The 24613-nt window shown below is 53.1% G+C and overlaps 10 protein-coding genes and 1 non-coding gene across 11 annotated transcripts; 7 read left to right on the forward strand and 4 right to left on the reverse strand.

Annotated features, from left to right (window-relative positions):
• Positions 1-500: 500 nt before the first annotated feature.
• Positions 501-1395, reverse strand: IWZ02DRAFT_369938 (short chain dehydrogenase/ reductase; the record flags this gene model as incomplete). The annotated part of the gene is made up of 3 exons (XM_066764471.1): positions 501-811; positions 862-1147; positions 1216-1395. 3 exons carry the CDS (start codon positions 1393-1395, stop codon positions 501-503), a joined length of 777 nt encoding a protein of 258 aa, XP_066626969.1.
• Positions 1396-3196: 1801 nt separating this feature from the next.
• IWZ02DRAFT_368454 (uncharacterized protein) lies at positions 3197-3433 on the forward strand (the record flags this gene model as incomplete). The annotated part of the gene is made up of 1 exon (XM_066764380.1): positions 3197-3433. The coding sequence occupies one exon, from the start codon at positions 3197-3199 to the stop codon at positions 3431-3433; it is 237 nt and encodes a 78-aa protein (XP_066626970.1).
• Positions 3434-5292: 1859 nt separating this feature from the next.
• On the forward strand, positions 5293-7615 carry IWZ02DRAFT_11138 (serine carboxypeptidase). The gene is made up of 8 exons (XM_066761366.1): positions 5293-5601; positions 5655-5769; positions 5819-6004; positions 6063-6235; positions 6285-6383; positions 6469-6741; positions 6803-7494; positions 7547-7615. The coding sequence occupies exons 1-7, from the start codon at positions 5397-5399 to the stop codon at positions 7411-7413; spliced, it is 1662 nt and encodes a 553-aa protein (XP_066626971.1). The 5' UTR covers positions 5293-5396; the 3' UTR covers positions 7414-7494; positions 7547-7615.
• A 28-nt stretch (positions 7616-7643) lies between these two features.
• IWZ02DRAFT_t3 lies at positions 7644-7733 on the forward strand. The gene has a single exon. It is a non-coding gene; the product is annotated as a tRNA-Asn (tRNA).
• A 499-nt stretch (positions 7734-8232) lies between these two features.
• Positions 8233-10311, reverse strand: IWZ02DRAFT_438967 (uncharacterized protein). The gene is made up of 2 exons (XM_066766749.1): positions 9394-10311; positions 8233-9337 (listed from the first exon to the last, which is right to left on the reverse strand). The coding sequence occupies exons 1-2, from the start codon at positions 10088-10090 to the stop codon at positions 8496-8498; spliced, it is 1539 nt and encodes a 512-aa protein (XP_066626972.1). The 5' UTR covers positions 10091-10311; the 3' UTR covers positions 8233-8495.
• A 426-nt stretch (positions 10312-10737) lies between these two features.
• Positions 10738-11672, forward strand: IWZ02DRAFT_11278 (uncharacterized protein). The gene has a single exon (XM_066761384.1). The coding sequence runs from the start codon at positions 11095-11097 to the stop codon at positions 11560-11562; it is 468 nt and encodes a 155-aa protein (XP_066626973.1). The 5' UTR covers positions 10738-11094; the 3' UTR covers positions 11563-11672.
• Positions 11673-13171: 1499 nt separating this feature from the next.
• IWZ02DRAFT_369305 (magnesium transporter NIPA-domain-containing protein) lies at positions 13172-15103 on the reverse strand (the record flags this gene model as incomplete). Its single annotated transcript, XM_066764422.1, has 4 exons — positions 13172-14686; positions 14738-14830; positions 14879-15016; positions 15071-15103. 4 exons carry the CDS (start codon positions 15101-15103, stop codon positions 13172-13174), a joined length of 1779 nt encoding a protein of 592 aa, XP_066626974.1.
• Positions 15104-15500: 397 nt separating this feature from the next.
• IWZ02DRAFT_11341 (vacuolar ATP synthase subunit E) lies at positions 15501-16804 on the forward strand. The gene is made up of 3 exons (XM_066761392.1): positions 15501-15707; positions 15767-16275; positions 16325-16804. The coding sequence occupies exons 1-3, from the start codon at positions 15675-15677 to the stop codon at positions 16473-16475; spliced, it is 693 nt and encodes a 230-aa protein (XP_066626975.1). The 5' UTR covers positions 15501-15674; the 3' UTR covers positions 16476-16804.
• Position 16805: 1 nt separating this feature from the next.
• On the forward strand, positions 16806-18368 carry IWZ02DRAFT_11342 (uncharacterized protein). Its single transcript, XM_066761395.1, has 2 exons — positions 16806-16943; positions 17037-18368. The coding sequence occupies exons 1-2, from the start codon at positions 16872-16874 to the stop codon at positions 18267-18269; spliced, it is 1305 nt and encodes a 434-aa protein (XP_066626976.1). The 5' UTR covers positions 16806-16871; the 3' UTR covers positions 18270-18368.
• Positions 18369-19339: 971 nt separating this feature from the next.
• On the reverse strand, positions 19340-21187 carry IWZ02DRAFT_504336 (FAD/NAD(P)-binding domain-containing protein; the record flags this gene model as incomplete). The annotated part of the gene is made up of 3 exons (XM_066770357.1): positions 20496-21187; positions 20250-20455; positions 19340-20160 (listed from the first exon to the last, which is right to left on the reverse strand). Coding segments are annotated over exons 1-3 (1650 nt in total), but the record flags the coding sequence as incomplete, so codon positions are not given.
• Positions 21188-22216: 1029 nt separating this feature from the next.
• On the forward strand, positions 22217-24613 carry IWZ02DRAFT_438990 (glycoside hydrolase superfamily). The gene is made up of 6 exons (XM_066766750.1): positions 22217-22458; positions 22521-22865; positions 22909-23074; positions 23119-23159; positions 23207-23324; positions 23373-24613. The coding sequence occupies exons 1-6, from the start codon at positions 22332-22334 to the stop codon at positions 24286-24288; spliced, it is 1713 nt and encodes a 570-aa protein (XP_066626978.1). The 5' UTR covers positions 22217-22331; the 3' UTR covers positions 24289-24613.

Raw genomic sequence — 24613 nt, forward strand, 5'->3', positions numbered from 1 at the left:
AGGAAGAATAGAGGCAAGATCACTAGTCACAGCAACGAAGATCCAGTACTGAGGGGAACCGGAAGCCACGAGATCTTGACCCGTGGGATTCTATTTGAACAAGACACCCGCGTCAAAATAAAAAAGCGGAAGACCCCAGTCAGGATGGACATCATGAAAGACTGTCGAAAAGGCTCGGGGCGAGCGGAACGAAATGTTCGCTGGAACTCTACCGGATGAGGAAATCTTGGTGCGGTACCGCATCGGAACCTCCTTTCCCGTATTTAAGGCTGGCTGTCTGACCTTCGAGTGAAGAGTCTGCCGTCTTGTCGTCAAGTCAAGAGGGAGTCGAAATGCAAGTCGCGCATCCTTTCACCAGACACGGGCTAACCTGGATAATTGCCGACAGTGAGGTTCCCGGGAACCAGTCAATGGAATGTGGTGCAGGTCAGAGGCCAACAATTTCATTCATTCTTATCTTATAATTGCTCGATCGTGCTCATTCAGTCGTAGACATTCGTTTAGAAAGAAGTAGCTCCTCCGTCAGCGGTGATGACAGCCCCATTGATGGGCTCGGCGTTGTCCGAAGACAAGAAGACAATCGTCTTGGCGACCTTCTCAACCTCCGCTTTCGAAGGGCAAGGAATGCTCAGGAGTTGCTGGCACAGTGCGAGGCCTTCCTCATTGGGGACGCCATCGAAAGACTTGTAAATATTCGTGTGCAGGGGGCCAGGCAGAATGGCGTTGCAGCGGATTTTCTTGTTAGCGTAGCGGGCAGCACTGTTCCGGGTGAGGCCAATAAGTCCATGCTTTGATGCAGTGTAGGCCGCTCCTATGGAAATGTGAGTTGACTTCTCGGAGGAGTGTAAGAAGGATGCTGACCTGCAAATCCGCCTTTGAGGGAGGAGGTTGAGCCAACGTTGATAATGACACCACCAGGGTGCTTCTGGCTCAGGAATTGCTTCACAGCATGCTTGCTCATGAGCGCTGGGCCGGTTAAGTTGGTCGCAATGACCTTGTCCCAAACAGTCTTCTCCAAAGTATCGACCGGGTCAAACCCGTCAATCACTCCAGCGCAGTTGACCAGAACGTCGAGGCGGCCGAATTTGTGAAGGGTATATTCGATGGCGTGCTCTGCCGAGGCTTCAATCGTCACGTCGGCATTCGTCTTGGAAAGGATATTCTACTGACGTCAGGCACCCTGCCACAGTTCCTTGGATCCGCATTTCAACTTACGAGGGGACCAATGTTGTACCAGTTCTCCAGCTCCTTCTCGGCCTCCGCGAGAGCAACGTCGTTCACGTCGCAAATGCAGACCTTTGCCTTTGCCTCCAGAGCAGCTTTGGCAATCGCCCTTCCCAGGCCGCTGGCGCCACCGGTAACGAGAACAACCTTGTCGTTGAGGAGGGGTGCCATCCTTCCGGTAAGGAGATCCGAGTTCGGCATTAAAGCAGATTCAAGAAGAGTGTCGTAAAAGGTCAGGAAGTGTGTGAGGAGTTGACCGATTGCAAGGGCTCCACGCATGCTTTTGAAGCTGGAACGGCTGGTGCCTCCTGAGGTCGAAGCTCCCCCACTCGTCCAATCTGTGACGTTGGAGTCTGTCGAATAGCGGGCCTGTACGAGCTGGGAAACCGTGCAACCGTGCGACGACGCGCCATCATTCGGACCGTAACGACAATCGAGCCAGTGACTGCGAAAGGTCGCTGCTCTTGTTGTCGTCGACCATACTCTGATACGGTCCTATAGAGCTGAATGGCTGTCAATTTTGCAAATGTTTGGCAAACACGGATGTTCACAGTACCAGTTGTCCACCAAAATCTCATTGGAGGAGCCGGTCTCATCGTCTCCAGTTTGGCCGAAACGTGGCCAGAACAGCGGTCTCAGCCTCCGCCAACACCACGAGGCGGGGAGTAGGCCCACCCTGTGTGGCTTCGAGTTTGCACCGTGCTTCCGAGATGTTCAAGGCACAGGAGCTTCAGGCGTGGCAAGTCGCCTTGCTCGGCATTCAATTAGAGCCGAAGGATGAAGAATATCTAATGGCCTGGGAGTGATTTTAATGCCCATCGGAGGGAATCTCGACTCCTGGCATGTAGACATATGGAATGGAAGCGGATGAGAAGAATTCGAGGCGGAGCTGATGGAGGGGCAAGGTAACGCGATGGATGTCAAGGATAGAATCAAACCGCCGGGAGAGCGGGAAGCGGAACGACGCGCTGCCACGTGCAGATGACGTAATCCCGAACCCTTCCTTTCCACTCTCTCCCGTCTCCAGTGTCTCCAACGTCCACTGACCTATTTCAGCTGCCCCCCACGCACTCGAAGACGATTCCTTCAGCCGAGAGCAGGCTTATCCTTTGATGATCACGCAACCATCGCCGTTGGCGCAATACTGCCAGTGGATTACCTCGATACGCGAGACTTGACAGACCTGTCGACCACTTCTCGTCAATCTTTCGCACTGCCGCACTGATCCGAATCGCTATGACAGAGCTGACAGAGTAGGCTCTGGAGGTCGCTGTAGCAATGTTGATCAAACCATGAGCCAGCCGTCCGACTTGTACCGACCGTGCCGCAGACGCCCCGGACTCCGCCGTTGCTGCTATTTTCGGTGTAGAACCGTCGTAAGACGCAGTTCTTCCAGAGCCCGTCAATCCGAATATTTGAGTGCGTATCGTTCACATTGATGGCGTAGCGATGCATTATAAGAAGCAGTACTCGCGGAGCAGCACGCCTGTCGGGGCCGGTTCTCGGAGCGACTCTGCTAGGAAAAAATCGGGACTCTTGCCCAAGCCGACAGGAGCCGCTGCATGTGCGATGTAGCACAACACGTTGGTCAACTCGACAACTACCTTCGGCTCGTGACAGACCAGTAGGTTTCGGCTGAATTCGGCACTCAATCACGGTGTTGGTCTTGCGGCATATCCTCAACTCCAGTCATCAACGCCACAGACGCCGGCGGTCTTTGCTGGATGAAAAGGGATCCAAAATCAGACCACTTTGGTCAAAATTGTGGGTCCAACTTACGCTTATAGGCAATCTTCGCTGTACCCTGGATCGTGATTCAGCCTTTCCCCCACTTCCTCCTTCTCCCGACGCTCCTTAGAAATACCCAGCCCTGTCGCATCCTCCGGCCGGCGTTCCAGTCATTCCTTCAAATCTTTTCTCTCCAACCCTCTCCTGCATTTCAGCGCCTGTCGAGCTGCCTCTCTCAGCAAACATGGTTCTCGGTCCAACCTTTCGCCGATGGCTCCCTTATCTTAACTTCACTGTCGCGATTTCTGCGCTCGGCTTTCAGACCGGCGTACTCTACCCATGGCACGAGGAGCTTGACCGAGAGTTCAAAAAGCTTCGAGACGAAAACAAAGAACAGCTCCAGGTTTTCCACGAAGCTAAGCTGAGAAGACTGGAAGAACTGGAGAGCCGCTTCGCGAACGAGAAGACCCATAAGGCATGAGCCTCCTTCTTCGGTCAATTTCAAAGATTCTCCCCGGCTGACTTGAGCAGCTTTCGTGGTGGCCATGGCACCACAAGTCCACAACGCAGTCGTAAAGTTGATCAGACGACTCAACTTCACATTTCTCAATTTGTCTGAGCACCCAGCGAGTCGTAGTCGAATCTCTTCATAACGGTGCAAAAGGGCTGCATAGATGTAAAGCAACAAACCTCCGCTTGTTGCTTACCTGCTAATGTGGACACAGTTCCTTTCAAATTCCGGCGCATAGAATGAGGACTGGAGTTTTGATTGTACGACAGCCAGCCTGGTGCTTCTCGATACCCTAGAGCTCGCAAACTGCGCTGGCGCCTTGCATTTCTAATATATTGAATTTTTTTTTCCAAGCTACAAGAAGCGACAAGAGTTGATGTAACGAGGCTGAGTTTCCACTAGCGCAAGGCGCAAAGGGCTAGGTACATTGCCGCCCGCCCTACACCAACGCCCTGACCACTTTCGAACAAATCGGAGCCTTCTCCTGGCGGCTTCGTTTCTCTGGGCCGACTGGTTTAATGCTCCTCTGATTATTATTCTCAAAAATGAAAACGGCTGCGCAAATTCCCATACAGCTTCCACCTTGAGCGATGGATAGTCCATTCCGCGGCATGTCAAAAAGCATGACAATGGAAAAAGAGTTGCAATCCGAATTCGAACGATTTGCAACGAGCGACCAAATCTCGACGACCGCAGAACAAAATAGCATTGCCGTCATGTCCAATCATCAATGATGTTGATCACGGATGATTCGCAATCAGAACTAGGTTGTGGCGGCTGTATCAAATTGCCGAGCACGCAGCCGTCTCGACTTGCAGTCGGTCCTGACGTTGTGAACCCCGAACTGATTCTGAAACATTTGCAGATACTCGTTGATACGATGGCTTCTAAGGCTGAGCCTTTGCCCTCCACATTCACTGATTTCAGGGCTTCCTCATCAAAGCGGAAGAGAATACGCGACAATGAAGCGGGCAGGCTAGCTCACCGCCTCAAGGCATCCGTGGGCCAAGCGAAGTCGACTCTTTTGCGCCTATTAGCGTCCCAGTCAGTTGATCGGCGCGTCGTGCAACCAGCTGACTTGAGTTTCGCCGTGGAGAGGCGCGCGGCCCATGTCGTTCACTCATCATCTTCGTTCGCGGAGAGATTAGTGAGCCGCGACCCGCAGACTGCAACCCGGTCGCCCGCTTACCGCCCAAAATGCTTAACTACCCGTCGAGCCAAAGTTCATTAAGCAATGCAGGGGGCCCTGAGTGATCAGAACCCGCCAGCCACATGTCGCATAAGCGGACAAGAGAAACAAAATTAAGCATACCGGTAGGCTTGACCGCAGCAACACCAAACTTGAAGGAACGAACACGAGTCCTCTCTGATTCGACGTCACTCAATCCAGTTGACAAGAATGCTGGATGCGGCAGCCTCGTGCGTGGTGGCGCTCGCTCAACACAGGCACCCCCACATCAAGTTTGTCCTGTGATAGGACGCACGGCTGAAAGCTACAACAACATGGCGCGCACCACCTGACAACTTGGAAACCTGGTTTCTTTTTTCTGTGGAGCTCGCTCTCCTGCCATTCGAATTAATCTCGACATCCCTCGAGTCAGCCGTCCGCCCTCAGGCTGGTGTCCGCTTCCTGGTGCAAGACAGACCGCTATGACGGCAGCTAACTGGGACCCTTGTTGATCATCTTGACATCGATCTGCCTGTTTGGCAAGCGGAAATGGCATTTCTCCTGCTAGTTCCAGCTAGCTCATGCATACGACTGCATCACGACCACCCGTCCCGAGATATTGATTGGTGACAGTACTGCACTACGTGGTAGCTCCTGCTGCCCAAAACAAGATGCAAAGTCGCTCTTAAAACCGATGCCGAACCAAACGCCCAACTTCTTGTTTATGGTTTCATGCCTCCAGCGCCCTGAGTGCGTCTAGTCAGGATGAAGCATTTTTATGCTCTTGGCCTACTTTTGTCCTACGTCGCTGCTTCATCCCCTGGCTTGGGTGCGAACAGCGGCGCATTCAAGCTCTTTCAGCGCGCCGAAAGATACAACAAGCCGATACCCCTCGAAGATGTGCAGTCACCTGCACAGGTGAATCGTCTTCAAAAGCGGCAGTCTCGATTTCGAACAACTGCTTCAGAGAGTATGTCTGCTGTTCGCTTCGGATTTCGACGACACTGACGACCCCTTCCACAGAGTTTGTGGTAGATGGAACTGCGATCCCGGAAGTACCCTTTGACATTGGAGAGTCATATGCGGGACTGCTTCCCATATCCGATGATCCAAATGAAACCCGGAAGCTTTTCTTCTGGTAATTTACCGATTTCGACGAACTTGAAGTCCTCTGACGAGACCCGCAGGTTCTTCCCCTCGACAAATCCTGACGCTGGAACAGACGTTACTGCCTGGTTCAACGGAGGCCCCGGATGCAGTTCACTCCTTGGTCTGTTAAGAGAGAATGGTCCGTTCACATGGCAAGATGGAACATTTGTGCCAACGCAGAATCCTTACAGTTGGGTGAATTTAACGAATATGGTTTGGATTGAGTGAGTTGGAAAATTCCCGTTCATTTTGCTTCTTGGCACATGCTGACAGCGAGTCCAGGCAGCCAATTGGCGTTGGCTACACGCAAGGCAAACCGAACATTACAGACGAGCTCGGAGTTGGCGATCAGTTGGCGGGGTTCTGGAGAAACTTTGTCGACACCTTCGACTTGAGGGGCTTCAAGATCTACCTGACTGGAGAGTCATACGCCGGTTTTTATGTACCCTATATTGGTACGCGTTTCCCAGAAGAAACTCATCTAGTATCGCTAACACGGACTAGCGGACGACTTCATCAGTCGAAATGACAAGGACTACTACAACTTGGCCGGAGTAGCCATCAACGACCCCATTATTGGAAGCAGCTTTGTTCAACAGGCTGGTAAGTATTGGAACCGCCTTTCAATTGCTCATGGCTGCTTTCTTTTCGCAAAAAATCGTCCGTTTTTGAAGCTGACTGCTACCAGTCCCTGCAGTTCCATTTGTAAATTACTGGAAAGAGCTTTTCTATCTTAACGGCTCGACCATGGAAAAGATCAACGCGGACGCAGACCGATGTGGCTTCACCGATTTGTTCAACAAGTTCCTAACATTTCCTCCACCGGATGAAGACTTTCCCGATATTTTCGACCCTGCTGAGCAGATGAACAATTCCTGTGACATATTCAGTGCCATCATCGAAGCCGCCAATGAAGTAAACCCTTGCTTTGACATATACCACATCACTACAACTTGTCCTAGTAAGTTGTACCAGGGTAACGACTTTCCGGGAGTGGGTATCATTGACCGCTTGCAACACAGCCCCCTACTCGATTCTAGGCAAAGTCAACAGAGATGACTACCAGCCACCAGGGCTCCAGATCTACTTCAACCGCACCGACGTGCAGCGTGCAATCAACGCGCCAGTAGGCACCAACTGGACGCAATGCTCGCAAAGGCCCGTCTTCGCCGGCAACGGCAGCGACTTGTCGCAAAGCCCCGCGCAAGACGGCACGCTCCGACGCGTCATCGAAGCTACCAACAACACCATCATCGGCAGCGGCAACCTCGACTTTATCCTCCCGACCAACGGCACCCTCCTCGCCATCCAAAACACGACGTGGAACGGCAGGCGCGGCCTCCAAGAATATCCCGGACGCGTCTTCTACTCGCCGTACCATGCAGAGTACAACAAGGGCTGGCTCGCGGGCAGCGGCGAGGTGGGGTTCTGGGGCCAAGAGAGGGGCTTGACTTTCTACCAGGTCCAATTGGCTGGACATGAGCTTCCTGGCTATGCGGGCGGTGCTGCTTACCGCGTCATTGAGTATATGCTGGGCCGGGTCAGGGCTCTGGACGAGCAGGTCAACTTCTCGACGCAGCCAAATGCGAACTTTACGGGGCAAAGGGGGCCGGGGAAGAGGAATGAGCTGTGATTTGAGAGGTGATTGCGGCGCGGGAGAGGCGGTCTGTTCTCAGGGTTTTGGTGAGTGTAATCATTTGAGGGTCGTTGTAAGGTTTGAGAGCCAACTCGGGAGATTTTCTGGACCTACCGTAACTGGAGATCAGATCCAAGAGCTTTAATGGCATGGCATGACGTAATTAGGTTTTCAAGTGCAATAAATGTTTGGTGCAGCCAGCGTGACTTTCAACAAATCATGTGACAGACTCCGTGGCGCAATCGGTTAGCGCGTCTGACTGTTATCAGGTCTGAGAAGCGATCAGGAGGTTGGCAGTTCAAGCCTGCCCGGGGTCGAGTTGTTTTGCTTTTGTTGCGCGCCAGGTTTGGGTCGAATTGATCGTAGTTGTGGAGAAGGAGCATCAAAATCCACGACCCAAAAATTTGCGCGGCTATGGTACGAGTTTCTCCGTACAGCGACCGAGCAGACTTCCCTACCTTGGTAAGAACGATCTCGTAGAACGACGTCACCATCTCAATGTTGCACCATCAGTCCACGTGAGGATGGAACTGCTGCGCTTGACTGCGCCTTGAAAAAACAATAGCTGCGCTGTGAAGCAAAGCTTTGCTGTCTTCCCAACCACCCAATCAAAACACCACAAGAGCAAGCCGAGCCGCTCCAAGGCATCACTTACGTACTATGCTTCGCCTTGGACCGTCCGCCTCATCGGAAAACATTGCCGTTTTTGAGGCTGGTGGTTTGGTTCCCAGCCCATCTCCCAGCCACTAAGACCGACGTTCTGCAGTCCGAGGCCAAGTCATCTGGATCAGGATTCGACGCTTGACGGCAAACAAGGTTGGATCTTGACTAATTCTCTACAATGGCCTTAGACGAGGGTACTTACTTCTTTGGCGCGGTCTTTGGAAAAAAGTTTCCCGTCCCTTTCGGACTTGGGAAACTTCAGCTTACAGGCAGGCCAAGCGGCACAGCTTGAAGTGCTTGAAGAGCCGTCTCGTTCTTCAGGTCATCGACCAAGGAATACTAATCGTAATACGTATAGTAACACACTAGGTTAAACATGCGGAGAACAGAACCATTCAAGGGCAACAACCACCAGCCTACCACAACTCACAAGCCGGCCTCGTGTCCTTGCAGCCAAACGCCTCCTTGAACCCCCTCGAATTCTCCACCACCCCCAAGACGCGCTGCTCGTTCGGCGTATGGACGTCGCTCAAGACCTGTTGAACCAGAGCCCGCTGCCTTGCCTTTTGTGCCCAAACATTGGCAAAGCTGATGAAGAATAATTTTTCTGGCGTCAAGTTCGCGTCGGCCGGCAGGTCCGGCAGCATCTGGTTGCGCTTCTGCTGATTCCTGCGTTGCCATGCCTCATAGCTCGACGAGAGGCCGCCCGTGTCAGCAATGTTCTCGCCCAGCGTCAGCTCACCATTAATGGGTAGCGGCTTGTTGTCGAGACCCGGAATGCTGTACTTGGCGTACTGCTGAACGAAGCATTTGGTGCGCTCCATGAAGTTGTCCCTCGTCTGTTTGTCCCACCATGTGGCGAAGTTGCCGCGCTCATCGAACTTGGAGCCTTGGTCGTCGAAGCCGTGGGTTATCTCGTGGCCGGCGATCATGCCGAAGCCACCGTACGAAACGTACTCGGGGAGCTGACGGTTGAAGAAGGGTGTCTGCATGATGCCTGCTGGAAAGACGATTTGGTTGTAGTTGGGGAAGTAAAAGGCGTTGATGGTATTTGCACTTGCGCTCCATCGGTCTTTGTCCGTTGGCCGTAGCAAATCATCCCAACTCCTGTCGGAGCTGAAGTAATTGATGTTCAGCGTGTTTTCAAAGTATTTGGTGCTGCTGACTGTGAGATTGGCGTAAAACTCTTGCACGGAGCGAGGGTCGAGAACGTTGGGCGATTTATCCGGATAGCCGATCTTCTTTCCAATCAAGGAAACTAGATCATCGTCAGCGCCTGTTGATCAACCAGCCGAGGCTATCAAAGCTGCTGACCCTTTTTCCTGGACCTCTCTTGCACCTCCTTCGCCATCCAGTCGTAGTTTGGAAACCTCTCTTCGTATATGATCCGAAGGTCGTCGATAATCTGCTCGCCCAAGCTCTTGGAATCTTGACCAAAGGCGCGAGCTTGGACATAAGCACCGCTCAGGATCCACGGCATACTATTGTCTATCTCTTCTTGACAGGTCCTCCAACGATCTTGAATGGCATCATCAGGTCTGCCCACAAGCTGGTTGTTGAATCGCCGCAAGGGTGCTCTGAGGTCGCGGTAAACTGAGTTGGCCCAGCCAGAAATGATACTCCATTGGAAATACGCGTAGAGAACTTCAGTCGGTCCGCTTCTGATGAGTTCTGGTAGCTGGCGAAAGTATTCGACCGGCTGGACTATGACGTTTTCAGCATCGTATCCGGGTGGAGTGAATGCATTGATCAACTGCGTCAGCGAAATATCTGGCACCAGTTTGTCCGCGTCTTCCAGCTTGTAGGGATTGTAAGTCAGGTCAACGTTTCGTTCCTGCTCCGGGTCCAGCTGCGCGAGTGCAATCCTGCGCTCCAAATCGAACACCTGTTTGGAAATTTCGCCATGCGTGCCGCTGTTGCCGAGGAAGATGTCAAACATTTCAGCGATCGTCCGTGTGTAATTTGCCTGCACGTCTGTCTTGTTATAATACTCTTTGGAAGGCAATCCCATGCCACCGTTGTTTAGGTATATTGCCACAATGTCAGGTGTTTTGCGGTCTGAGCTCGTACGAGCCTTTACGAGCGGGTAGACGCCGAGTCGATGGAGCGTGATAAGAATTTCGGTCAGCCCTCCAGTAGTCTCGTATTTCCCAGAATCTGGTTTTGGCAAGGCATCAAGTATTTCTTTCACAGGCTTGACTCCGATTTCTTTAAGCAGATCCTCATTCAGGCAGGCGTCGTATGCCGTCTTCATTTTGTTGAAATTGTCGCGGTCGATGGGTCGATCCTGGTCGCTCATCATTGTGGCTTCGTTGTAAGGGCTCTCCAGCACCTTTCGTAGCAAATCGCGATTCTTGTCATCCAACACGCTGAAAGAGTTGACAGCTATCGTAACTCAGTCAGTTTCTTCTCCAGAGAGAGAGTCACCTCAGACGATACTCACAAGACTGGTCTGGCCGATAGTCGTTGAAGCTTTTCCAGTTGCCCACGGCAAAATTCCAAAAGTCTGTGCAAGGATCGAGTTGGGTGTAGTTGACGCCAAGCGACCGTTTGATGTACGACGAGTACTCTTTGCACTCCTGTGTCTGGCAAATTTCGCCTTCAGACGGAAGAGGATTCTGGCGTGCAACAAGGCGTTGGTTACTATGATCACCTGGTCGTTGGTGAACGAATTTTTGACTACGGTCCTCGCCCAGGTAATCGCTTTTGCCATCTACCACGAGTACGCCGTCTTGTTCGGCATAATGTTCGATATTGCAAGAAGGAGTATTCGAAAGTTGATGCTTTCTCGACACCCCTGACGAGCCTCCAATTAGCTGACATCTTCTGAGTGCGCATCAGAAGAATCATACCCGTGCGCGGTGTTCCAAAATAGAAAACAATGAACATCAGCAAGGTGCCTAATCCAATCACAAACCGCAGAGACACAGTATCCCTCCGCGCAGTGCCTCTAGACCAAGCTCCGCTCTCCGCGAGAGCCAAGGCGAAGGCCATGGTGGTTTCCTTCTTGTGACAATGGACCGTAGGGTAAGACGACAGTTTCGCGCACCTCGGGAGAATCCGATGTCCTGCGCACGGAAACCATTCTGGCGACGGCGACCGACAAGCCTTCCAAATACTACTGTCACCGCCGAGCCCAGAACACACAAACTCAGCCACTTCCACATTTTGCTCTATGCTTCACTGGAATTTTTTAACCTTAACGCAAGGTTGGCGATGCAATTGGGTTGTCCACCACGCAGCCAACCGCGCTTGGCAAACTCTGTTCAGGGCCACACCCTCCCTTTGCAGAAGTATCAGTCTGACCGACGCAAAGGCATTAGGGTAAGGCCATGGAGTAAATCTGCGTCAAGAACTGTAAGTAGGCCAAACTCGGTAGATCAGTGCCTAATCGTCGTACTCTTCATACTTTATTTCGTTTTCTCCAACCTCGGTATTAGCCATGCGGCTGACTTGGTTCTTGGTCACTGCTGCCGCCGGTGAAGACTACATGTCGCAATCTCACCGCGACTGTTGCCGTGTGCCTGTTCGACCGATGCTGTGTCGAACGGATGTCGGCGGCTTGCTCGACGCGAACAATATGGGTAGATGAAGCCGGGACGTTTACGCGCTTTCCCACCAATCGAGCGTCTGGTTTGCCAAATGCCAGGCGGGGATGGGGTGTAATACGTCATCGAAATATTTTGTGCGTTGCTGAGCCGTCATGGACCCTTTTCAACGACTTGGCTCTGTTTACAAGAGCCACCGGGTCTTAACATCCGAGCAGCATTGCTTTTGTCCCACCCGTCCAGATGCCCAAAAGGCAACGCTCGAGCATGCGGTGTCCATCCTTGTTCAATCAACCCCGCGTTCAACGATCGCACGCCATTTTGCGCATTTTTGCTTTCACTATGGTTTTTTCAACAACGAGAAGGCCAGTCTGTTCCTCTACAAGGAACATGGACGCAGACTCACGTCATCTGAATTTGAGGAAATTGCTGGAAGCGCTTGGAGTGGCAGCAAACTGGTACAACCACATTGTGTGCCGGGCCCGACTTTTGAAAACTCCCAACCCCATCTTGTGAGGGATCTTGACCTCTCTTAGGAAGTGTTCACGTCTGAGATGAGACCATGCGGCTGCTGGACAAGACGGTTTGTAGCCGATGATGTGGGGAGATGAAACCATCTGCCGCGGTAACGTCAGAGCAAACGGCTCGTTGAAAGTTCGTCAACAAAAGCACTGGCATCTCTATCCATGTCAGTATGTTGCTCTAGCTTTGGCCCATACAGAATGAAATAGGGTTGATCACCAAGCATGGCGCATGCTCGCGTTTGCCGTCCGACGCACACCGACTTGTGCCGTTTGCGGGATTCTCTACCCACTAAGAAGTCATTTCCGCTGCACCCCTCGACGCGGTGAGCTGTTTGAAACGGTCGAGTAGCCGGGCGGAGTTATGCCAAGACGTGTGTTGTTCGCATTGGTTCCATTCGAGCAAGCATCATCCTTACGTTGTAGGGGCTTCACCGCGTCAATGAATGTTGAGTCATGACATGGGAACACTATATTCCAACGTCAATTCAACGACGGAGAATGGAAAATAATGGCCTTCAGATGACAGGAAAGAATATTCCGAGAGTCAGAAACTAGATAGAAGTTCAGAAATTTGAAGGTCACCAAAAGCGAATGCCCATTTTTGTTCGAGTCACAAAGGCAAAGGTGCGGACTGGGTAGTGCAGGTGAATGAATCAGTGCAAAGGAACAGACGGCAGAAACTCCCAGATTCCCGCTCTTTATGCCATTTCCGATTCGAGATGCAAGACCCCACAAAGTTGGAGTGCGGACTGAGGCTAATACACCCTCCAAACAGCATGTGACTGATCAAGGGATAGGGCAAATAAAATGGGACGAAAGATTGACTCCAGGTTTGAGAATCCAAAAGCATACGTGAAACGCTCTGCAAAGCGCTAGAAGTGTAACCAGAGAATGGGGTATAATGTTTCCGATCTGTGAACCGCTGGATGGTAACACCCAAAACCCACATGGGTTCCATCCAGTCTTCACCAAGGCTCCCAAGCTGATGCAAAGAAAATTCAACGCGAATTTGGTTGCGTATCAAAGGTTGTCTCGATCACCTCTGCCCGATCCTCTTTGCTCGTTTCTTTCTCGTTCTCCGTCGGCATTGCTTCTACTTCTCCACCAATTCAGTCTAAAAGGACCTCCGCTTGCTTGTCGTGAAATTCGCGTACGCGGATTACGAATTTGCCAGAAGCTGGATCTCTCCGGGCTTGGACTAAGGAGAGTGGCGTCCGGCTCGTCATTGTCTCTATCCGTGATCGCTCGCTCCAGTGGTGGACGTGGTGTAGATGTTGCAGCTGGTCTGTTGCTGGTCCCACCATATACAATACTCTCCCACCATCTTCGCTTCCTCTGATTCCCCTTTTGACTTGATAGAGGGAGCGTCCCTGACCGTATCCTTGCGTGACCCCTGCCTCTTCCTCGACCACGCGCATCGATGGGCGAATGCACGTCGCTACCCCTCCTTTCCCGATCATTCAACTCGTCCCATACCTCGCCCGCCTCTTCTGCAATGGTCATTCGGCGCATGCGGCCCAAGGGGGCTGGCCTGTGCGGACTCTCCTTTTGAGTGGGGCTTTGGCTGGATGCGGCGTTTCTCGCCGCCGTTGAAGAGGCTGTGTTGGTGCGGATCAGGAGAGGTGTCCTCTCATCCAAGACTGCTCCAGCGGCATGGCTGCCCTTGCGTTTCTTGCTGCTGCTTGCAATTCCAAGAGGCGCTTCTTCATCGCAAGGCGTGGCGCCATAAAAGGGTCCCTCGTCGCAATCAGATCCTCCAGCATTGATGAAGCCAAGACCAGGGCTTAGGGCATTGCGGGGAGGTGGGACGCCAGTAAATGAGTGACGGGAAAGCTTCCTCTGGTGGGAGCTCGCAATCGGATCCTTGTCTTCGAGGCGCCAGCTAAGCGCGGCAACACCAGCTAGGAGAATGACGGTCCCAATGGCAATGAGAATGGAATCCTTGACCGGGAGGCGAGAAACCTGGCGGAAGTAAATAAGCCCGTCGAGGATGGCAATAATGTTGTAGATGCAGAATACAAAGGGATAAAGCACGCTGGTCGAGCAGAGCTTGAGGCCGCGGTGGAGGTAGTAGAGCTGAGTGAGAGCAAGAAAAACCAGCCCCAGCAGGATGATATAAGACTGCCACCGGTTGAATTGGTTTTCCCTGTCAACAATTGTCCGCACCAGCAATTCGACGGCGGATTTGGCCACGAGCAGAGAATGAGCAGATAGAATCCCGCTAATAGCCCCAAAGGCCATGCCGCGAAGGAGTCGAACTAGTGGTGTAGGCCTTGGAACTAGTCTCTTGAGGAACCACTGTGCTGCAAATAGCCCTGCACAAATCAAAAATGTCGCCACGAGCCATATCAGGAATTGCGTGCGACCAAGGAGGGCCAGAAGCTGGGTCAGCGTATGCGAAGGCTCTGTCAGAGCGCCGAATATACCGATCAAGACGGCTCCGGCAGCGACGAGAATCGTGCCAACAAGGGAGAAGCGGGTGAAGGGTTCGCTGAGTATAAGCGTTGCGCATATCGAGTTGAAGACCAGGCCAGACTGGTAACGTCAGTGTGACATGGCCGCAAGTCTGTTGGGAGGGGTCCGTACCGCTTGGAGCGTTGAGAGCACAGGGAGAGGCAGTGTTGTGATTTGTATGGTGCTCCCGACGAGGTTGGCGACGATGAACATGAGCATGCCCACCTGCGAGTATTAGTGCTGCCCAGGCTTTCTCGTGGTTGGTGTATGTACCTGCCACCTCCGTCGTCGGTATGGCGGGCGCCGGTCGTCGGTCTCATGTTTCTCTTCCTCGAGGAGATGCGATTTACGTTGCAGCGTCAAACCTAGGCTCTGTACGCTGGTCGAGAGCAGTCCGACAAAGACTCCAAGCTGTAAATACAGAGTCAGCAAGTCCTGGTGGCACACTGGTGACAGGACACTTACAGCGACGCTCCCGCCGGGGGAAAGCTCAACCATGACTTGTGGTGCTACTCAGGTAAGGCAAGATGCTACCTGATGAGTACAGACATGCTGCCGCATACAAGAAGAGACCAGAGCGGGTGCACCTGCAGGAGGCGCAAAAAGGAGCGAGGGGCGCAAGCCTCGAGGATGGGACAAGGTGAAACGGTGCGGATGATGATGATGCGCGACGACGCTCACGAGACGCAGGCCGGATCGCCTGCGGAGGACGGGGTATGGCGGGCGGAAGTGGAGGCGAAGGAGAGCGCGCGCGAAGAATAGCGTGGGGAGAGGAGATGAGGCTCTAGAGGAAAAGGGTTGGAGAAAAGAAAGAGAGGTAGCAAGGGTGGTGGTGGTTGTTGTTAGTTGCATGGGCAGCCGCATCTCTGGGCTCGGGCACCTGGCACCGGCTGGGGCTCAGCCAGCTCAGGTCTGGCCTTTGGGCGCCCGAGCTCCCTTCTAGCTGCTGCGACATCACCTCGACCTCTACCACCATCACCACCGACGACGACCTTGTCCACCGCGCCCTCTTCCTGCCGTACCCTTCGCCCTGACCAGTCCACCCGTCTTGAACTCTTCGCCTGCCATCATGTCGCAGATCCACGCCATGTCCGACGACCAGGTACGCCCGCTGCTCCCCGCACACCGCCGACAGCTCCCGCTGACTCCCTCTCAATGCAGGTCGCCGGCGAGCTCAAGAAGATGACGGCCTTTATCCGTCAGGAGGCTCTGGAGAAGGCCAAGGAGATCCAGATCAAGGCCGACGAGGAGTTTGCCATTGAGAAGTCGAAGCTCGTCCGTCAAGAGACTGCCGCAATCGACGCCGCATACGAGAAGAAGTTCAAGCAGGCCGCCATGTCCCAGCAGATTACCCGCTCTACCCTCGCCAACAAGACTAGACTGCGCGTCCTGGGTGCTCGTCAGGAGCTGCTCGACGATTTGTTCGAGCAGACTCGCAAGAAGCTCACCGACGTCTCCAAGGACAAGGGCAAGTACCAGACCACCCTGAAGGGTCTGCTTCTTGAGGGACTGTATTCAATGAATGAGCCCAAGGTCCAGGTCCGTGCACGCAAGGCCGATTATGACACGGTCAGAAAGGCCATTCCTGAGGCCGAGAAGGAGTACAAGGACAAGGTCGGCAAGGACACCAAGGTGGATCTCGACGAGAAGAACCCGCTGCCTGACGGATCGTACGTATATCGTCTTCGAAGGGTTAGAGCTGCGCTGACTTTATCCAAGCTCCGGAGGCGTCTCTATCGTGGGCAGCAATGGCAAGATCGAAATCAACAACACTTTCGACGAACGGCTAAGGTTGCTGGAGCAGGAGGCCCTTCCTTCGATTAGGGTGACGCTCTTTGGTGAAAACGCAAACCGCAAATTCAACGACTGAGCGGTAGCTTTGGGACGTGAATGTACAAAATTAATCTGCGCGTGCATACATCTCAGAAATGAGAGCATTGCATCGAACTACGTGGATGACGTATGGTAGCGGGAGAGGACTTGTAGTCACGGCGTCAACTGGACCTTGGAATTGCCATGTGTATGATACAATTGTGCGCCCAATGAGGCGGGAAGCAAGCTGTAGTCTTTTTTACTTCACGTCGAGAAGGGTGGAAACGATGCGTGTTTGGGATGGATACGGCTTGCACGTGAGGTCGTGGGCCCTGGCCGGCGAATCGGCCTGCCAGCCCGACCCTGCTTCGTCACCATCTCCGTCTTCCGCGACCACTCCGCAACATCTCCACAACACCACCCCAAAGACCGCCCTGACCTCCTCGCCGCCGATATGCTGGTCTCCCTGACCGTCGGCAAAGTCGACGCCGGCGTTGCCGTCCTTCTTACCGAAGACAAGCGTTTGGTATGCCCCCGCGTCCCCCAAATCCCTCGCCGAGCTCCATCCTTGCTACGTTGCCGCAACTGCGAAGATCCACACCTTTGACCACCAAGACAGATCGAGTTTCCGTCCATTCTGCTGCCCCCCGACATCTCCTCTGGCAGCATTGTCGATATAACAGTTTCGCGCAATCATCAGACCGAAAGTGCGGCCCAGCAGGCATTTCAACAATTGCAGACCAAAATCTACCAGACCTTTGGCACGCGCTCCCCGTCGGCCCCCGTCCTTCGCTGTCGCAACACTACCCAAACCTCCGTTGTCCTCGAATGGGACCCCATCGAACTGGCGACGGCTGAGCTGCGCAGCCTCTCTCTGTACCGCAATGGCAGCAAGGCCGGCAGCATTCCTAGACCCCTCGAGCAACATTGCACCAAAATTTCCGGTCTGGCGCTTGACACAGAATACCAATTCCACCTAGTATTGAGAACCAGCGCCGGGACGTACAGCAGCGAGAGGCTGGTCGTGCGGACGCACAAGATGACCGAGCTAGGCGGCATCACTGTGACACCCGGCCTCATGCCAGCGCAGCTCAAAGAGAGCCTTGTCAACACCGTCACAGCCATTGGTGCCAAAATGATTGATCAGGTCCGTATTGATACGACGCACTTTGTGTGCACAGAAGGTCGCGGCCCCGCGTGGGAAAAGGCCGTGGAGATGAATATTCCCGTCGTCGTGCCTGACTGGGTCAAGGCCTGTGAGCGAGAGGGTAGAATTGTTGGCGTCAGGCAATACTATATCAATGCAGATCCGCGCCTGAGGCAGATTGGCCCGCCGGCGGGCCAGCAGCAGCAGCAGCAGCAGCAGCAGCAGCAGCAACAGCAAAACCAGGCAACGCATGGAAGAAGTCAAAGCATGCAACAAAATCAGAAGAGTCCACCGCTGCCAAGCCCACAGCTGGGCATTACACCTCCAACTCCGGAACAGGTGCGAAAAGAACCACCAAATGGAAACACGTCTGCTACGGACATGGTCACAGTGGCAGAGAAGGATCCTGCCGAGGCATCTGAAAGTCAGCCTCCCGTTCCACCACCGAAAGACGAAAATTCCGCCGAACCCTCAGCGCCCGCAGACGAGGCAAAAGACGACACCAAGGAAACCGATAATGTCGATCCAGATGACACTCCGCGCGCGGAGGAAACTGCCAAGGCATCGGAGAACTCGGATTCCAAGTCAAAGAAGTCTGAAGAAGAGGCCGAATCGACAGCCGACAAGCGCCTTGAGGCCGGTGAACCGGACAATGTTGGTGATGTTAGCCCCAGCCAGGGTTCCTTCCAAGACGTAGAGCTTTGAGACCGTTGTCTTTGCAATTTCTTTTGTGAAAATAGATCACTTCGACTGCCACCACCACCAACACCAAAACTTCTTTTGCGGTTGTTCCTGGAACACGGTCACCTATACCCTGGTTTGACGCTTCAATGCATCGAAATGACTCTTCATCAACATACCTACCATCGACGGCGGCGACCAAGGCAAATGAGAACGGTATTTCATCCGGGATTGGGAAAAGTGATGAGGGCGATGACTACGAGGGGAAAGACACGGATGATTATGGCTCTGTTGTTAGTTCTACTGCTGTTCTTGGTCAGCCCATTTTGCTTTCTTTGCTCTATTACAACAATCACTTTGAACGGCTTAATTGCATCCAGGATTCGAATGACGGAGTAGCGCGAGCAGAAGACGAGATGGAATGGAGGCTGAGGCCAAGCGACAGCGTGTCGCCTCGCCTTTCGGCGAGGAGCTTCCCTATTGTTAGCGACAGTGTTGGCGGATCCGACTTTAATCATCGGATCGAAAAGAGTCGCAACGCTGTGGACGATGATGTGGATTAAGCGAGGCTGAGTGTTTTGACTTCTTCTGATTGAATGAATAGTTTTGTTGGCGGGTTGATAGCGTCTTAGCAAGCGGAGAGCCAAAAGATAGACAAGCATGAGTGTTTATGACGACGCCTTGGATGCGATCTGTGGGACATGCAGCCACGACACAGGCAGCTGATTTCCCACCTGGAAAACCAAGAGCCAGTCTGGTCTCTGAGGACTGTCGTGGGCTCCAGCTCGTGCTCTTCTCCGAGTATTGCACGGCGCGAGAAGAAGACTCTTGAAGGAGCTTGTAAGTTCCAGTCGTCTTACCCGTTACCATGAAGCTAATGAGGCAGGAAGGAACTCTCATCGCAATTTCTGTCTTTTACTCTCAGACAACAGATGTCCTCTCATACTCTTCTTTCAAGCAACAGCAGCAGCTGAATCTCTTCTGACGCCTTCTTCCATCTTCTCTTCCACCGTATTTAATTCTCCTTCCTGTGCCCTTCCGTTTGGTAAAATATCTTCCTCCCTCCTCTTCCATCTACTGTCCCACTCCGTTTTGTCCTCGTTGCTCAAATACCACGCCAGATCCGCACCGGGCGTCGTCTCAGTCTGACCATATCCGTTGCCTAACCACGCAAAGCGATTGCCCTTGTACGTCACGTCCCAATCGTCCCAGCGCGGCTCGCTTATCGCCTCGGTGAAGTGCAGCGCGCTACCCGGCCACAGCCCCGTCACGCGGCCGTCCGTCGTGCCATTTTTGTACCAGCTCTTACACGCGTCCCTCCATACGGTCTTCTCCATGAACGCATCGACGTACTCATTGAAGTCCGCGATCGCCGTGTCTTTGGGAACAAAGCTGCGGATGTTCTCTGTCTGCAGACGATCGATCATGCGCGTGGCGTATGCCACCTGTGCCTCGATGGCCTGCAGGACGGGCCCGTTGCCGGCCGGCGAGTTGGGCCCCATCAACATGATGTAGTTTGGCATGTGAGGAGCGCCGAGCGACATGTAGCTGCGCGGAGACTCGGCCCACGCGTCTTGCAGGTTGACGCCGTGTCGACCGACGAGGGGAAAGCGCGGGCGGTGCGATACATCGAAGCCCGTGGCGCAGATGAGCGTGTCGAGCTCGAACGTCTCGCCTGTCGATGTCTTGCACCCGTTGGGTAGCACTTCGGTGACACCGCCGTAGACAACGTGCACGTTTGGAGCACGGAGTGCTTCGAGATAGCCTGGACCTGGAGTATAGCGCCGGCAGCCGACGCTCCAGGTGGGAACAAGGCGCGCGGAGAGTTCTTTGTCACCGTTAAGTCGCCTGTCCATTTCCTCGGCCATAATTTTGCGGGCTTCTTGCTGGATAGGGTGGTCCCTAAGAAAGACCGCTGAAAACCAGTCAGTAAGAGTTCGGTCCTAAGAAGAGCTAGGTCGGGAGCCCATCTTGACCAGTGATTGGAATTAAAAGATAACTCACCAAACATGTCGTGCATGCCTGCTTCGGCCTCCTTTCGATATCCAAGAAGTACGTCCGGGTTCTGGAACTCCCGCATTTCTTCTTCGGAATATGCACGCGGCCCGTCTTTACCAAAAGGCTTTGTAATCCACGTGTTGTGGCGGATGAACGTGGTCAGACTGCGAACTTCAGGCTGAATCGCTGGGAGGACCTGAATGCCAGAGGAGCTATCCTGCCTGTCAGTATACCGAAAATGCTGCTGCTGACTTGATGGAGAGGGCTTGCCCATTGCCAATGAGACCTACCCTTTTGCCGCGCAAATCGAGGTCCTCGGGCCAAGCTGCCGTATGGACCAAGTCCCCTTTAAACTTGTCAAGACCCGGTACGTTGGGCCACTTCCAGTTATTGAGAAAGCCCGTAGCGTTGATCAGAAAATCCCCAGTGTCAGTAATCGTCTCCCCACTCTCGAAATCTTTCACCTTGACGACCCACTTGTCCTGAGCATCATCCCAGGTCGCCCCCTGAACCTCATGCTCCGTCTTGATGTAGCGATGTAACCCGAAAGTCGACGCAAACCTCTGGAAGTACTTGCGAATCTCCTCCGATCCTGAATACGAGTGCGTGTAATTGGGATTGGGGAAGAAAGTGTACGCGTAACTGTGCGAGGGGACATCGCACGCGCAGCCCGGATAGCGGTTCTCGGTCCAAGTTCCAGAGACATCGGCGTTCTTGTCGTAGACCGTCAGTGAGAAATTGCGGAAGGACCGTTGGAGCTTGTAGGCGAAAAGGAGCCCAGAAGGACCGGCTCCTATGCAAATGACCCGGATGGGACGCTCATGGTAGATTGGGTTGTCCCATCGCGTGTCCTCTTTTGCGCTGTGGTAAGCCATTTTCTGTGAGCGAGTTGAGGGGGAACACTGAGGTTGCTGACGCTGCTGTTTAAGTAGCACTGCACAAATTCATGAGTTCAACTATCAATCAACGGCTGGTATTGAGGGGTTGTTGAGGGGTGGAGAAGCATTGTGCATTCCGGACCACGGGTTGACTTCTGGTCCGGACGGCCGTCGCGCCCTCAAGCGCGGTTTCTCCAGCTAGGCAGGCTTTTGGGAGCTTTCTCAGGATGTGGAAACCACTTCGTCACCATCTCTCAATCACCACCGCTCGAGTTCTTGGAGAGTCTTTAGTCACCTCCCGTCTTCATTTTGTTTGCGCGCACCAGGACCTCTCCCACCACGGTCCGGATTTAAAGAAAGTCTGGGCACTTTCCACAAAAGATACGATGGCCAAGTCCATGTCGACGTGCAGAAGAGGTGGATGAGGTCCAGTTTGGGAAACAATATGATTCAATGAGGGGCTACAGAACCATGCTCCGGATCTTGCCCCCAAGTAACAGCCGCTCCTTTTCGGCTGATCGATGTGGGTTGGATCCAGTTCGAGCATCCTCACCGGAAGAGCGATTGAGATACAAATGGTTTGGAAGCCGGATGTGGAGACTCCAATATCCGTGTCTATCGTTGCAGGCGCTTGGCCTTTGTACACGATGTTTGATCCTCGGCTATGCAGATGTTTGGAGCTGTGGGTCGAGCAGCATATACATTGTTGCGCTTTGGACTTTTCGAGCATTATCTAGCTCAGCGTGGGACGTGGCCAATGTGATTCTGGCAATGCTGACATTTTCCAGATAAGGTGTTCTGCGAGGCTGAAAATGAAAAGGCCATCTTTGAAACATTGTGGCCGCAAAAAGTGGGCGGCGAGTACCTGCGGGGGAGTTGCATGACATAACGTTACGCACAACTTCCCCTCAAGCAGTTTGCCCCTTCCACCCCGCGTTCTTGATCGATCATGCTACTTTTCTGGTACTTCTCCACAGGTGCGAGATACAAGGCATACCCCGCACCGTACAACGTCACCGATTCCAGTCTTGATTTATCCGGTCACTTTGCAAAAATGATGGTACATGAAGACCCTCTATTCGACGACTGTTTCGCAAAAAAAAAAAAAAAAAAAAAAAAGGAAAAAAAGAAATAGGCCAGGAGATGTGGCTTATATGTAACTGCGGTCCGCATCCTTCCAAGACAGTGGCAGTGTCTTGCGCGCTCCAAGATGATATTCTGGAAGCTTTTTTTCCTGGGCGAAATATTGGCAGTGAGCGCCCAGCAGACATGGGCGACAAACACTTCAACGGTGTCAAGCTCTCCGACTGTCACGAGCATTAACATGTCGATTGACGGTCAGAATTCTCCCAATGCTGTGAGGAAGTTGATTCGTATTGACTGGAGCGCAACATATCAGACATATGGGACATTTGGATTGGTTCCGTTGCCGTTGCTTCCGTGAACACAACGGTAGCCCCCACGCCAGTGCCTAGTTCCGAGTTGATACCTCCACCGCCACTCCATTATCCATCATGGGTTTCTGGTCCGCAAAGTCCGACTGTTCTGAAGAATGAAAGCTGGAAATTCCCCAAAGACTTTTGGTGGGGTGTTTCCAGCGCGTCATATCAGGTGGAGGGAGCAGTCAAGGACGAGGGGAGAGGTCCCTCTGTCTGGGATGCTCTATTGCATAATGTGGTCGACTACAGCTTGGCCAATGAGACTGCAGATGTGACGACGAATCATTACTACTTGTACAAACAAGGTAAGTTTCTTGTGTCCACTAAAACATTTTTTGACTCGTCCAGATATCGCTCGATTGGCCGCCATGGGAACACCATACTATTCCTTCTCGCTTAGTTGGTCAAGAATATTGCCTTTTGGTCGTGGCTATGTCAATGAGGCTGGCCTGGCTCACTATGAGGACGTGATAAACACATGTATCGAATATGGCGTGAAGCCTGCCGTCACTCTGTATGTTTCTTTCGGACATGGCAAGCACTCGCTGACGATACAAGATTTCACTGGGACCTTCCATTGTATCTTTACAACCTTTACGGTTTGAGACCCACCGCGCCTCGTTGGACGACATGCTGACAATTTCAGGCGGTTGGACCGACGAGCAAATCGTCCACGACTTCCTTGAGTATGCAAAGATTGTGTTCAGCAGATTTGGAAACAAAGTCCCAATGTGGTTCACTTTCAACGAACCAAGCAGTTTCTGGTACGTGAAACGATGGAGTCTACTGTAACTTGGCTGATGATTATCCAGCACTCTGAAAATGCCTGAGAACTATTTCAGAAAAGTAGACATTCCGCAGGTACAACAGCAATTTTTCTGTGGCCAGCACGTCCTCCTCGCTCATTCCAAGGCGTACCACATGGCCAAAGAAATGGGACTGACGGGCCCCATCACATTCAAAAACAACGGGTACTACAAGGTGCCTCGAACAAACTCGACTGAAGATGCCGAGGCAGTGAAAAGAGCTTGGGACTTTAACGAAGGGTGGTGGGCCGATCCAGTCTTCAAAGACGGCAACTATCCAGCTTCCGTACAGGACCACGTCTCAACCTTTCTGCGACCCCTGACGGCAGCTGAAAAGCAAGACATCGCCGGGTCAGCAGACTTCTTTGCTCACGACGCTTACGCCGCCAAATTCTACATGGCGCCCGACGGCGGCATCGACAGCTGTCTCTCCAACTCCTCACACTCGCTCTATCCAGCGTGCGCCAACTCGACCTTCACCTTCACCGACGAAGACGGCGGCTGGAACATCGGGCCCGCCGCCGACCCCTACACGTCATGGCTTCACAAGGCCAGCGACTGGATCCCGCCGTTCCTGCGCTACATCAACGCGACGTGGACGCCAGCGGGCGGCATCGCCGTGACCGAGTTCGGCTTCACGGAGCCATTTGAGGCGCAAAAGACGCTGCTGGGCGACATCCGCGCCGACTTGGGCCGCGTTGCTTACTACCGCGACTACCTCGAGGCGGTGCTCATGGCCATCAGCGAGGGCATCAACGTCGTCGGGCTCTGCGCTTGGTCCATTTTCGATAACCTCGAGTGGACGGCTGGGTATCATGTCAAGTTTGGACTGCAGTATGTCAATTTGACGACGCAGGAGAGACGGTACAAGGCTAGCTTTTTTGAGTTTAGGAACATGATTGATATGTATCAGGAGAAGTGAGTGGTGGTTCTTTGGGGTTGTCATGGAGGGGGAGCACGTATCGACATGTGAGAAATTTGAAGAAGTGGGTGGGCAAGACGGCGGATGAAGAAAGGAACGACTCTCGGTATGACAATAGATCGCGGAGCGCAGTTGTGATGATAGACGACTGCTGCTCCCCAGGCGCAGCTGGGACCGCGGACGACTGCGCCTTAGACGTAGCTGTACTGGCAGATGACCGCTACGCAGATGACGTTTCATTCCTTTCTGCATTAGTGTGGGTAATGTTCTTAAACTTTAATCCATCCTTTCCCCGGCGTGTCGGAGGACAGCGAGAAGCCTTTCA

This window comes from Phyllosticta citriasiana, assembly GCF_038021145.1.
Source record: "Phyllosticta citriasiana strain CBS 120426 chromosome Unknown IWZ02scaffold_1, whole genome shotgun sequence".
Classification (NCBI taxonomy): domain Eukaryota; kingdom Fungi; phylum Ascomycota; class Dothideomycetes; order Botryosphaeriales; family Phyllostictaceae; genus Phyllosticta; species Phyllosticta citriasiana.

Excerpts from the sequence above, each read along its gene's own strand:
- IWZ02DRAFT_11341 (XM_066761392.1), top strand. The coding sequence starts at position 15,675 with ATGTCGCAGATCCACGCCATGTCCGACGACCAG. Across the intron at positions 15,708-15,766 it reads ACGCCATGTCCGACGACCAG|GTCGCCGGCGAGCTCAAGAA; the intron begins GTACGCCCGCTG and ends CTCTCAATGCAG. Across the intron at positions 16,276-16,324 it reads AACCCGCTGCCTGACGGATC|CTCCGGAGGCGTCTCTATCG; the intron begins GTACGTATATCG and ends ACTTTATCCAAG.
- IWZ02DRAFT_438967 (XM_066766749.1), bottom strand. The coding sequence starts at position 10,090 with ATGGGATTGCCTTCCAAAGAGTATTATAACAAGACAGACGTGCAGGCA. Across the intron at positions 9,338-9,393 it reads AGAGAGGTCCAGGAAAAAGG|TTTCCTTGATTGGAAAGAAG; the intron begins GTCAGCAGCTTT and ends ACGATGATCTAG.
- IWZ02DRAFT_438990 (XM_066766750.1), top strand. The coding sequence starts at position 22,332 with ATGATATTCTGGAAGCTTTTTTTCCTGGGCGAAATATTGGCAGTGAGC. Across the intron at positions 22,459-22,520 it reads CATTAACATGTCGATTGACG|ACATATGGGACATTTGGATT; the intron begins GTCAGAATTCTC and ends GCAACATATCAG. Across the intron at positions 23,160-23,206 it reads GTATCTTTACAACCTTTACG|GCGGTTGGACCGACGAGCAA; the intron begins GTTTGAGACCCA and ends TGACAATTTCAG.
- IWZ02DRAFT_11278 (XM_066761384.1), top strand. The coding sequence starts at position 11,095 with ATGGACCGTAGGGTAAGACGACAGTTTCGCGCACCTCGGGAGAATCCG.
- IWZ02DRAFT_11138 (XM_066761366.1), top strand. The coding sequence starts at position 5,397 with ATGAAGCATTTTTATGCTCTTGGCCTACTTTTGTCCTACGTCGCTGCT. Across the intron at positions 6,236-6,284 it reads TTTTTATGTACCCTATATTG|CGGACGACTTCATCAGTCGA; the intron begins GTACGCGTTTCC and ends AACACGGACTAG. Across the intron at positions 6,742-6,802 it reads CATCACTACAACTTGTCCTA|CCCCCTACTCGATTCTAGGC; the intron begins GTAAGTTGTACC and ends CTTGCAACACAG.
- IWZ02DRAFT_11342 (XM_066761395.1), top strand. The coding sequence starts at position 16,872 with ATGCTGGTCTCCCTGACCGTCGGCAAAGTCGACGCCGGCGTTGCCGTC. Across the intron at positions 16,944-17,036 it reads TTACCGAAGACAAGCGTTTG|ATCGAGTTTCCGTCCATTCT; the intron begins GTATGCCCCCGC and ends CCACCAAGACAG.